We start from the raw sequence: 13,376 nt of genomic DNA on the forward strand, positions 1-13,376 counted from the left end.
ATTTTACCGTAAATTTGTAAAAGGACAAGTGTTTAATGATGAAAATTTGAATAACATCTTACGCAAAAATTTTCCGTTTGTGTGGACTGGTTGATGTCAGGCCGCTTTTGAGAGATTAAAAGACGAGTTGTTAAGATCTACCATACTATTTCATCCTGATTTATCGCTACCCTTCCACCTGGGAACGGATTCGTCGAATTACTGGGTGGGGGTAGAACTGTTCCAAGAGGTAAAGTAGATGATAAAGAACACCGGACGATAGCGTTCGCGAGTCGAACTTCATCAAAAAGTGAGCGAAACTACACGATTTCTGAGAAGGATTGTCTCGCTATCGTGTGGGGATTCAAGAAGTTCAAGGGTTACCTATGGGACCGTAAGGTGATTATTCATACGGACCATAAGGCGCTAACTTATCTGAAGGATTGTAAACTACTTCACGATAGACTGACTAGGTGGTCGCTGTATTTACAGCAATTCAACTATGACATCTGTTACGTAAAAGGGACCGACAATTGCGTAGCGGATGCGCTGTCACGGTTGCCCGAGTCTAATCAAGATGTATTGAAAGATAAGCCAGATGGGGTGGTCAAATTATACTATTTTAAAGAAGTTGAGCGACGTAAATTAGTAGTGAACATCTGTAAGAATCTACGTCGTCATCAGAACGAGGACGGTTGTTTAAATATGGTTAAAACCCGATATGATGAAAGGAGTCCAGAAGGAGAGAAATTAAGAAAGTATTACAAGATATATGATCATATCTTGTACATACGTAAGGGTGAAGATAGTAATATTTGGCGGGTATGCTGGCCCACCAAATACGTCACGAAAATAATAGACTACTACCATTAGGCGTATGGTCATTGTGGACCAAAGAAACAACATGTTAAAACGCGTTACTGACAGAGTGAAAACTTGCGATTTATGTCAGAAGGTGAAGGTTACCAACTGTACGAGTCGTGGTCCTATGCAAAGTATAAGACCTAACGACACCTTTGAATTACTGTGCATGGACTTGTACGGACCTTTGCCCAAATCATCAGGAAACTTTGCCTACATTCTAGTAGTGCTAGAAGCTTTTTCCAAGTTCATCAAACTATACCCGATTAGAAAAGCTACAGCAAAGTGGTTTATAGCAAACTTATGAACGATTATTTTGTTCATATTGGTAAGCTCAAGGCGGTTCTATCAGACAATGGGGCACAATTTACTTCTAAGTTGTGGAATGAAGGCATGGCAAGTAATGGGGTCGAAGTGATCCATATTCCAGCTTACTGTCCGGCTGAAAATCCCGCTGTGAGGTATATGCGCGAGCTAGGCCGACTTTGCCGTACCTATTGCCGCCACAACCATAGGGCATGGAGCAAATATGTAGCAGAATTTGAGAGAATTATGAATACCTTGAGACATGAGTCTACGGGATTCTCTCCAGAGGAAATCCTGTTAGTTGACAGAAGTAAAAGTTCAGTGGAAGAGATAATCAAATTCCCTCCACGGATTGACATTAGTATTGGTGTGAAAAAAGATCGTTTGCGAGAAGTAATGAAGCTAAAAGCCGATGCTCGCATACGTCGTCATGACGCTAAAGCACGTTTGCAATCGGAGACTTAGTACTTGTAAAAGCTCATGAGAAATCGAGCGAGATAGACAATGAAATCCCTAAATTTAAGTTTGTTTATAATGGACCATATACAACTATTGGTATACCTCACACAAATGCTTAGAGTATCCAAGCTCTGGAAAGCTATTAGGTATACAGAACGTTGTAGACCTGAAACAGTACCAACCAAGGATTGATTAATACCACAGAAAGGGTAATTTGTACAGTATGTAAATACAGAGTGTAAGATTTAAGGATGTGCCATGTTGCGATGCTTTTGACTGACCTAGAGGTCGTTAAAGAAGTTGTCATTAGTAAGCAATTAATTTTGATTAAATGATTTAAGAGTAACTGATTAGTAACCAACTGAAAAATCCAAGCTGCTAGTTTAAGTTTTCAGCTGAGTCACAGTACATTAAGGAACGTAAATATGATTTTGTAACTAACTGTAAGATTTCATAAATGTGTGATTTACTAGTCATTGCCGATGTACTTAGACGCTGTTTTAAGTTTCAGGCTAGTACATGCGTGTGATGATGGACAGTGTTGAGTTATCCAGTGTGATAGTATTAATGGACTCCTTGAGATTACTGGGGAGTGAGTTTTTCCGAAAGAATTCAGTGAAACGGACGTTCTGGAAATGCCGTTACAAGGGCGAGTGAGACCAAGCGTGCTGCACAGGCGGGCGCAGCAATACTGACGAGGCGGAGCCGCTGTCGGCTCTTGTGCCGCTGTCGGCTCTTGTGCCGCTGTCGGCATTCTTTTACTTTCGGGTACGGAAGACAGAGTTGTTTTTCTTCCCGGACAGCCTATGTGAAAGAATTCTGTTGTCAATATTTATGTTTTTGTCGATCTGCTGTATATTATTTTCTTCTTTAGAGTTAAGTGGACTCTCATGACGAGAATATTAATTATGAAACGGTTATATAAAATGTGTATTCTATGTAATTAATTATTAATTTGCGTATTTTGATATACCTGTTTTTTATGACCATGTTCTTTGCTTAAGTTTGTAAATAGAATTCCATTTCGTGATACTGTTAGGAATTTTGATGATTTTATAATAGCTAAACCATTTTCTATGTTTTCTATGAATTTTAATCTGTTGTCAACCTGTTTTCTTTTGTGCAAGATGACAGAGTGGAATAAGATTAGGAGTGTCTCCACTCAATTATTATGGTCTACAAATTGGTTTATGGTTAATCAGCCTAATGCCAAAATTTCTTGATGTTTTGAACATATGCATTTCCACTGGTTTTTTTTTTCTTTTGGGGACATTTTCTGAGTCTGTTTAGGTTACACGAACATCCTCAGACAACGTGGGGCACGTGTAACCCCGGAAATGCATATCCTATTTCCATCTATTCTACTCTAAATTTTTTTCCTTATTATGTTACCTGAAGATATGACGTTTCTGTGTCTTTATATATTGTAATTGTTTTACTATTTGTATATATATTTTTATGCACTCATGTCGATGTATAATTGGTTTGTTTTGTAAATATTATTTCTATTTTTACGCTGGGTCTGGCCTCGGGAAGACTATGCTACCGAACGAATACATCGATAGGTCGTGTGGAGAACCAAAGTGTTTAGGATCTTTGGTAGTGTTAACTCTGTCGCGTGGAGCGCAGGCAGAGCACAGTCTGGCTGAAGGAGGGCAGTGGAGCAGGTGTGTTGTGTGACGCTCCCGCGAGTTGCCGCGCTTTCGGGGTTTGGCAGCATGTAATTGCGTTCGACTTGCTATGTTAGTTTCTGACATGGTGTCGCGGACGGGAAGCGTTAGCTGGCACACATCAAGAGCCCGTTTCGGCTGGAGACCGTGTCGAGAAGAACGTGCGCCAACATCCAGCTTCTGCAACAGCGACGGCCGACAATGAGTGACTGTCGCTACCTCCTCGATCGACGACTTCAAACCTTCAATCAACCAACAAGGAAGTCTGGTAGCACGTAAAGTTTTAGAACTGTATGGCAGACCTCAGCTTTTCAAACTGTTAAATTTTTCTCACTAAATTACAGCAACGTAGCATGAACCTTCGTTGCTCATTGTCCCAATTGCATTACCAAGCAGGGTACCTTCCTTTTCCGGAATGAACCCGAGTGTCGTTGAAATTCAAACGTCAGCATTAAAGTAATATCATTCGATTTCACTGCTTTAATTTCAGAGTTCAGTTAAGGTATTCATAGTTGGCTGCAATATTTAGATTACACAAGCACAAATTAAGAGTGCGAGTTTTGTTACCGTATTTTAGCTTACCTGTGACTCCAGCTCAGTTTGTTGCGTGCTAAAATTTACTATTGTTAATTGTTCAGAATCATTTAATTCAAGTTCAGAGTTAAATCTCTTATTTCTAAATTGCGTAGATTCAAGTATCTTTTGAAATGATTGTTGAGGTAGCCCAAGACTAACCGTATTTTACTGAATTTCGGTGCGCTTCAGAAACAAAGCTCACTATTAATTTCAGTCACTAAATTAACTTTCAATTTTCCGGTTTTATTAATTCTTTTGCTAAATAAAGTCAGAGTGTAGCGAAATTTATTACTTCCGACAAACTTTCAGTTTTCACACTACACGTGTCAACCTTCAGTTGCCACGCTTCTAGTGCTAGTTATATGTGTAATAACCTTTCTTTTTCAGTTGCTATAGTGATTGTCCATAGGACTGGCGACCGTAATCTCCCCCAAATCTCGAATATCTAATTACTGCTAGTTAATTGTTAACGTACCGACCGCACATTTACTTTCTTTATTAACTTTACCCGTTATCAAAATTAATTTCCACCAGTTTCATTTGCATTTTTCCTTTCATTTAGATGTAACCCTTTCCTCCCTCTTTACCGACAGATTAACTTCGGTGACGATTGTTATTCCCAAATTTCCATTAGGTACACGCGGTTTAATTCTTCACTGTCATTAAGGTCGATAAGTGAGGAGGAGGTTACAGATATACGTAGGAGGAAGTATTATACTGCTTGACTCCTGGGTGAAGGTATGTTCTCGAAACTTCAACAAAAGCCCGTACCGAGCTACTGAGCGTATCTCCTGCAGAGTCTTCCTATGGAGTTTATCTATCATCTCCGTAACCCTTTCGCGATTATTAAATGAACCTGTAGCGAAGCGCGCTGCTCTAAGTTGGGTCTTCTGTATATCTTCTATCAACCCTATCTGGTACCGATCCCACACTGCTGAGCAGTATTCAAGTAGTGGGTGAACAAGCGTACTGTAACCTACTTCCTTTGTTTTCGGATTGCATTTCCTTAGTATTCTTCCAATGAATCTCAGTCTGGTATCTGCTTTACCGACGATCAACTTTATATGATCATTCCGTTTTAAATCACTCCTAATGCCTACTCCCAGATAATTTATGGAATTAACTTCTTCCAGTTGCTGACCTGCTATATTGTAGCTAAATGATATGGGATCTTTCTTTCTATGTATTCACAGCACATTACACTTGTCTACATTGAGATTCAATTGCCATTCCCTGCACCATGCGTCAATCCGCTGCAGATTCTCCTGCATTTCAGTACAATTTTCCATTCTTACAACCCCTCGATATACCACAGCATCATCCGCAAAAATCCGCAGTGAACTTCCAATGTCATCCACAAGATCACTTATGTATATTGCGAGTAGCAACGGTCCTACGACACTCCCCTGCGGCACACCTGAAATCACTCTTACTTCGGATGACTTCACTCCATTGAGAATGACATGCTGTGTTCTGTTATCTAGGAACTCTTCAATCCAACCACACAATTGGTCTGATAGTCCATATGCTCTTACTTTGTTGATTCCGAGAAGCAAACAATACAAAGAAAACAACATACGACAGCTAGTGAGCAACTTTGTAATCAATAACAGCCTGATCAGTAATCGCCAGTGCTGCGCTTTCTATGAAGAAAACAAAAACAGTCAATTCGAATATTACGCCGAAACAAGTCATTAGATTCGGTGGTTCTGAGCGACTGGTGTATATTTCCACCCGGCTGACTACCATCAACGGAAACGAACTGCGAACAGCAGCACGCAGCAGAAGAGCAGCTGAAACTGTAAGTGCATTTCACCCAGATTTGAAAAATGCTCTTTTGCCGTGGAACATCTTGCGGTATTATTATTACGCCGTTCACACTTTCCCTGTAATCGTTCTTCTGCTCGTTAATCCTCTTCGTCTCCTAAAGTCCAAGACTGCAATTGCAGTTTCTAATGGTCGACACCCTGACATTTCTCTTACGATAATCCAAGGTTAGAATTAACTCTTTACTCCTAACTCTTGCATAACCACATGAAATGTGTATGTATGTGTGTGCGTGTGTGTGTGTGTGTGTGTGTGTGTGTGTGTGTGTGTGTGTTTGTTTACAGAACAGACATGACTCGTATATGTCTACTTTTCTGTGTTACCGTGACAGATCCATGATGTTTGCCACAGTGCTGATGAACTAATATTGTCCGAACTCCCACAGGAATGAATAATTTGCGACTAGGCCGTTAATGGACGAGGGACGTTGCACTGCACCGGGCGATAAGCTGGATATTTGCATCGGTCGGGGACCTTGTCCGCACGGCGGAAACGCAGGCGCACTAGCTCTGTGTGTAAGGTCAGAGGGCCCGCTGACTTCTGTAATAAAATAAATCGAGGGAAGTATTCAACGATGAACTTCAAGGCGTGTCATCTGATGTACGCCCAAACCAAAGTCGGCAAAGAATGACGAACAATGTGAACAAAAAAAAGAAGAAGAAGAAGAAACGGTTAAGGAAATCATTCGCGGGAAGCGGTAAATACGTGTTTTCAACCTTCACCACTGCATTTCCACGGTGCTCCGTGGCGCTACAAGTCACCAGTTTCCCACCAGACCTTTCCCTTTCCTTGCCATTTCACTATTTCGTATAAAACGGATGAAAGTTTACAAAATTTGCGCATTCCGCTTCACTTACACGTTATCCTTCTAGCTACATCATCTCCTTTTTCTTCAAACGAAGTTAGAGTTAAGTTTTTTCATCATACGTTGCTCTCATTCAGAACAGAAATTTACACAAATAGAGACCATAAATTCAACACATTATTATAGTTTGTTTCCACTTTTACGTCGACATAGACAATATGCCACGCGATAAAATGAGAACACAACAGAATAAGACACTTATACAGACAAAAATTTTTAATCAGGTGAGCATCCGGAATTTAAAAAAATACGCTTCGGTTGCCACTAATTCTTGTTTGTTATACGAGTGGTTTTGAAGAACAAAGCTTCATCTTCAGTTGCCACTAAATCATTATGGAAACGTAAATGTGTGATGGTCGGGCAGGCAGGCGACGTATTTGCTGGTCGTGTGCTTCCACGCGTTTGTTTTACGTGGGTGTGAACGCCATGACTGACTGGCAGGAGTATCAGACATTTACACCGATGTGACAAGTTATGGGATATTGATACACACATATAAAGATTTCGGTGGTATCGCGTACACGACGTCTCAAAGGGTAGTGTATTTGCGGAGCTGTCATTTGTACTCAGATGATTCACGTGAAACGGTTTTTGAAGGCGTAATGGCACTTAGAGCTAGACGAATGGGAAGACTCATTTTGTAAATCGTTAGGGCATTCAGTATTCCTAGATCAACAGTGTGAAGAGTGTGCCGAGAAAACCAAATTTCAGTGATTACCTCTCACCACTGGCATCGCAGTGGCTGGCGGCCTTAACGACTGAAAGCAGTGGCGTTTGCGTAAAAGTGTCAGTCCTAACAGACAGGCAAAACTTCGCGAAATAACCGCTGAAATCAACGTGGGTCGTAGGACTAACGTATCCGTTGAGATATTGCGGTAAAATTTGGCGTAATGGGCTATGGCAGCAGACAACCGACGCGAGTGTCTGCTAACAGAGTGACATCGTCTGCAGCACCGGTCCTGGGCTCGTGACCATATCTGCTGGACCCTACATGACTGGAAAACAGTGGTTAGATGAGTTTCAATTTCTGTTGGTAAGAGCTGATGGTAGGGCTCGAGTGTGGCGCAGACCAGCAAACTAAAGTTGTGAACAGGGCACTGTGCATGCAGGTGGTGCCTCCACAATAGTATGGACTGCGTTTACATGGGATGGACTGCGTCCTCTGGTACCACAGAACCGGTCATTGACTGGAAATTATTATGTTCGGCTACTTGGAAGCCATACGCAGCCATTCGTGAACTTAACCGGCCGGAGTGGCCGTGCGGTTCTAGGCGCTACAGTCTGGAACCGAACGACCGGTGCGGTCGCAGATTCGAATCCTGCCTCGGGCATGGATGTGTGTGATGTCGTTAGGTTAGTCAGGTTTAAGTAGTTCTAAGTCTAGGGGACTGATGATCTCAGGAGTCCCATAGTACTTAGAGCCATATGAACTACTTGAGTCCATGCCATGACGAGTTGCGACTTTCGTCTCCTCATTGTTAGTTTCCATAACTATTTGATGTCAACTGACGATGGAGCTTTACACTCAGAACCATATTGCGTATTAACCGGAAATTACTGGCCACTGCTGCGTATTTAGAAATAAATATTCAGTTATACGTTATCCATTAATACGATTGAGGCAATGGTTTTTTTTCATATTTCGTTTGTGGGATTCATGGTTGTTGCTGTAACAGCAGCGTCGCCTGCTGCCGCTGCCTGCTGTTTTGTGTAGCGTATTAACGCATGCTGCAGCTCAGCCCATCTGAGTACCTACTTCCTCGCGTGTGCAGGCACAACGACCTGGCGTGGAACGTGCGCCTCTACTGCCGCGGCCGGCTGTCGGCTGTCAACCTGACGGAGGACCTGCGCCGCGTCGAGCCGTGGGCCAGCAGCGCCTGGTCGCACACCGACCTGCCCCGGCTGCGGCGCGGGCTCGTCGGCGCACAGGTCAGTACCGCGGGCTGCCTACCGCTCACCGCCGCAAGTCTCTGCCAGTGCGCTGAAACAAAGGCCGCGGGTCGCGTGTCACTAGGTCCACTAATACCGGGTTCTGCAGCAAGATGCGAGTTTCGTTAAAAGTACCACTCGGGACGGCATTCAGGCAAGACGTCTTCGTTTCTGTTGTGGCGCAGGGCAGGTGGATTGGGGCTCTGGCCAGGGGCTGGGCAGGCGCGGGTCCCAATTTAACAATTAATTTATTAAACACAAAATGATGGTTAGCAATAAGCAGAATTAGGAAAAACAGGTCGAGTGCTGAGCGGATTTGCTGTTTGATGTCCATATTAAGGACACGCCAAGGTACCAACACATACATCACCCTTGTGGATCTCAAGAAGACGTACAACTCTGTCGGCAGGCGAACCGTTTTGGACACTTTATAATAGCTCACGGTAAACAGGAAGTTCAAAGAACTAATATGCCAGTAACTCACAGATACAGCATCACAGGTTAAGTTTCCCGGTGATATGTCTGATGCTTTTGCAGTATGTACATGCGTTCGATAAGGGGATGACCTCTCCCGGCTTCTGTTTAACACTGTATTACAGAAACTCATCAGACAATGAGGGAAAGAAGTCGAGGTTAAAACATCGGGACCTCTGGACAGAAACTAAAAGACAAGTACAGGCCTGTGTAGCCGAGCGGTTCTAGGCACTACAGTCTGAAACCGTGCGACCGCTACGGTCGCAGGTTCGAATTCTGCCTCGGGCATAGATGTGTGTGATGTCCTTAGGTTAGTTAGGTTTACGTAGTTCTAAGTTCTAGGGGACTGATAACCTCAGCTGTTGAGTCACATAGTGCTCAGAGCATTTTGAACCATTTTTGAAAGACAAGTGCCTAGCATTTATATGACATCTCCGAAAGAACAGACACCAAGCATTCATACAATTAATTCATCTGGATCGACTATGAATTCACAATCTTCATTACGGATACACATTTACGTTCGACCTCCAGCGGGAATCTAAAATTAGTGGGCCTGGAGGACATGGACAGTAAGTGTATATGTGGCGCTAGGTGGGAATGTGAGTCCGTCGGGGAGCATGTCGAGATAGTGCGCGCATTTTGAATAAACACGGTGTACAGATAGTGCGGTTGTTATGCAGCTGCCGGTAAGCAGGATATCCCGCGTTCGAATCACAGTGCGGTATACATTTTCACTAGTCGCCGCTGATACCGTACAAACTCCCGATGCAGCTGGTACTATTAGCCCCCTCCTTCTCTTGCTCTCCCTCTACAACAATTTACGTAATATGTCTAGCTTTTGCTGATGACCTAGCTATTTTCGCTATGACTACTTGCGAAAACAAGCAGCCCATAGATAAGTTGCAAGAGATAGTATCACAGACAGGCCTCCAATATCAAATGAGAAGACTCACTTGATTGAAAATTTACGTGAAAAGAATTAGAAGATCTCCACTATAAAAGAAATATAGGGTAAATTTACATGTGTCTTCTTTTGAATATGTCGGAGAAACCACAGTACCATATCGACTACATTTAGAAATAGCCACCAAACTCCAGAAAGCGTAGAGAATAACACGAAATTACTACAATATACGAGTGATGTCTCGTCGCGAGTGACATCTCGTAACGCGAAAATTTGGCATTACAAGACAGTTGCCTTACCTGGAGCACTATATGCATCATAAACATCCTCAGGGGGCCATTCAAAAGTTCAAATTGCATGGAGAGGCCGAATAACTATAAGAAAAATTGATGGTCCCATTATTACAAATATCATATGGATTTCAAGAAAAGCTACGGACCTATACACTGTATTAGACAAGTTCACTGATACAGCACATACAAGACGCTTGAAAATCGATGGTAACACCTACAGAATGGGTACTAGCTTAACAGAAAAAATCTACTTAATATAATAAATTCAAGAAAGTTACAACTTACTTGGTTAGAAGAAGTTCATCAGGACTTACGAGAAATAAAAGTCACAGGAGATACCATCAGTTAATCCAAAGTCTTCGGATTCCTAGTTGCAAATATTCGCAGAGAAAGCTGAAACACACACTGGAAAATAGTGGACAGAGGAACGCAAGAAGAAACACAACGAATCCATAAAGAGAGTCTGGGGAGAGAACAAGAAAACGAAGCTTTCAGACCCAGCTAACAAGCTCACACACGCTCTCTAAGTAGGCATAACGAAGAATGAGAAAGAACGAGAACGAAAATACATCTGGACTACAGAATAATAAATATTTTAATTGTCACATGACATGCATTATGAGTTTTTAAATCACAAGAACAACTATGCAGATACTACATATCACGATTTCACCACAGATCTGAAGCATAATGTAACACAAATGGCAACATCTACAGGCGAATACCAGTGCGTTTTATGTATTTTCTCACTACTCGTTACAGACAAGCAATCTTCGAAAAGACCCATGTAGATACTTTCGGGACATGATCTTACAACATGTACAACCGTCTGTCATACCGCCGCACATGACAAGATTTTTCACCACTCGTGGACAGTGTCTGCACATATTCCGTGGGCCGTTCGGATGCGGTTCAGTGTAGTCCAAATTGCCCGAGCCTGCTCAAATCCGAGGTCTCTCTCCTGGATATATGGCAGCTTCACTCATTTTGGAAGAAGACAGTTTTGGTGCCAACAGCCTATCCATTCATTGATGGCACTAAATTCATTTCCAGTAAAGAAAACAAATTAGAATGATCGTGTGGCACTGATGGCCGGAAAGCCCCATCCGGAGAACTTCGGCCACCGAGTTGCAAGTCTTATTTCAGGTGACGCCACACTGGGCGAATTGCTCGTCGCTGATAATGAAAGGATTATGAGGGCAACAGAACACCCAGTCCAAGAGCGGAGAAAATCTCCATCGGGCACGGGGCCGCCGCAAACACGTAACCGTTTCATTTGTTTTACATCTTGTTCGTCATGTTTCGTCGTATTTGGTCGTAGCGGACGTCACAAGGCATCCGTTGATGTTAGTTGTTGGTCCTTTCAGTCAGTTTCTTGTCACAGATACTAGCCAGGTCTCTTATCGAACACGCAGAGCTACCGTGCCGGCATTCAGCTAAGCATGCGGACTTCCCGTAAGAATCATGGCTACGATAAGAGTGAGACATTTTGATGTTTTCTTTTTCTCTCCACAGGGAATTTATCATTCAGTATTGGATTTTGCATCATGAACAATCTTCTGGTATTCACAGAGTGGCGCACTCTTCCATATGATAGCAGGAGGTGGAATGTGAGTCAAGGCAGATAACCAGTATGTAGGAGTATATCGTATTGACCTACTAACAATATGCATTGCTTCGTTAAGTTGTACAAACGTTTTTTTTCACACATGGGCTATTAAGCGAGATAAACCCCCAGTACTCTGCTGCTGAGAACACCAATCAGAGTGCTGATACTCTAACAAGGAAACATTACCAACTTGACATCTTGTTTTAATGAGAATACAGCACGCGCGCTAGATATGAGCGCCAGCAATCGATTTCGCTCGAAAATCTGGGACATAATTCTGATAGTACACAGTTATGACATTCTGATAATACAGTCTCAAAACTTTGGCGAGCACCGGCAGGTTGTCACTCTCTCCTCCCCACTGAGGAAGCCTAATGCCCGAGCTCGAACTACTGTACAGCGAGGCGACAACCGGAGCTCTCCTATTCCCTGAATGTTGAAGGCGACGGAAGAGGAGGAGGGATGTGGATATATCCACCAACTCGTTTTGACATCTTGTTCCAGAACTCATGTTATTCCAACCGAAAAATAGTGAATACTATGAATAAGTAAGATGTCAACCTCACGCACATATATGTGCATTATTAGTTTTGACACTATTCTCATACTTTTATTCTGCAGCTATATATACGCCTCAAAATCAAAATAAATGAACCTATGCAACTGAACACCTATTATCGTGCCATTCACGTTGAAGAATAGCGTATCTCCTGGAAATTTACTTTCCTTTACCAGAACCAGCTTTAAAATTCAAAGAAAATAGCGCACTACAGCATTGTTGATAATATGTAGCGCGACGCTATTTCTTTAATAAACACACCCATTCGTTTCATTCATTTACACTGAATTTGAGAACTGTAACATCAAAGTGCTCAAAATAAAATATTTCCGGGATCAGTAACAGGTTGGAAATCGCGCACTTTGATGTAGTGAACTAAAAACAGTGTTTGATAAACTTTTTACTCTCCTAAACAGTACTTCGAGCTCAGTCTTCAAGTGGTGGCACTGTAGCAGAGCGACTGACAACCGGTAGGCGCCCATGTTTAAAATTTGTACTTTCAAGAAGTCATAAATATGTACTATCAGAATTACAGCTCAGATTTTCGAGTGATCCATTTCTGGGGCTGGTACCTCGCAAGTGTGCATTTCCCTCTTGGAAATATGAAAAAAAGTTGGTGACCTATGTTTGTAAGAGTGTCTACCGGCGATACCCAGCTAGTGCCATAGATTTTGTGGAGAATGTTATATCTGCCTTTGATCTTAGCATATGTGAGTGTCAAGCGCTTCTTAAACGAATGTGTTCTTTCTAAAGGGATCCCAAGGTATTTTGGATGCATGTTATTTGAAGTTTGTTTCGCTCAAAATAGGCATCAAGAACTCTGTGACTCATTCTATTGTGGAGATGAAAATTATCATTTCCTGGTTTATCTGAGGTAGCTCGTAGCCTCTATTCATGGAAATATTGGCTTAAAATGTCTAGATCAAACATTAGGATTTCTTGAGTTCTTTCGTAGGTTTTGTGTTGGCTAGCTACTGCCCAGTCATCCGCATAGCCGAACGCCGTGAACTGTGTTAGAGAAATGTCATATATATATATATATATATATATATATATATATAT

The 13,376-nt window shown here is 42.3% G+C and overlaps 1 protein-coding gene across 1 annotated transcript in view; it reads left to right on the plus strand.

Annotated features, from left to right (window-relative positions):
• Window positions 1–13,376, plus strand: part of LOC124606407 (dipeptidase 1-like) — a 124,316-nt gene that overhangs the window by 60,806 nt on the left and 50,134 nt on the right. The window contains exon 2 of the mRNA XM_047138387.1: window positions 8,316–8,472. Coding sequence (XP_046994343.1) covers window positions 8,316–8,472 — 157 coding nt within the window. The remainder of the gene's footprint in view (window positions 1–8,315; window positions 8,473–13,376) is intronic.

Source organism: Schistocerca americana, chromosome 3 (assembly GCF_021461395.2).
Source record: "Schistocerca americana isolate TAMUIC-IGC-003095 chromosome 3, iqSchAmer2.1, whole genome shotgun sequence".
Taxonomy (NCBI): Eukaryota; Metazoa; Arthropoda; class Insecta; order Orthoptera; family Acrididae; genus Schistocerca; species Schistocerca americana.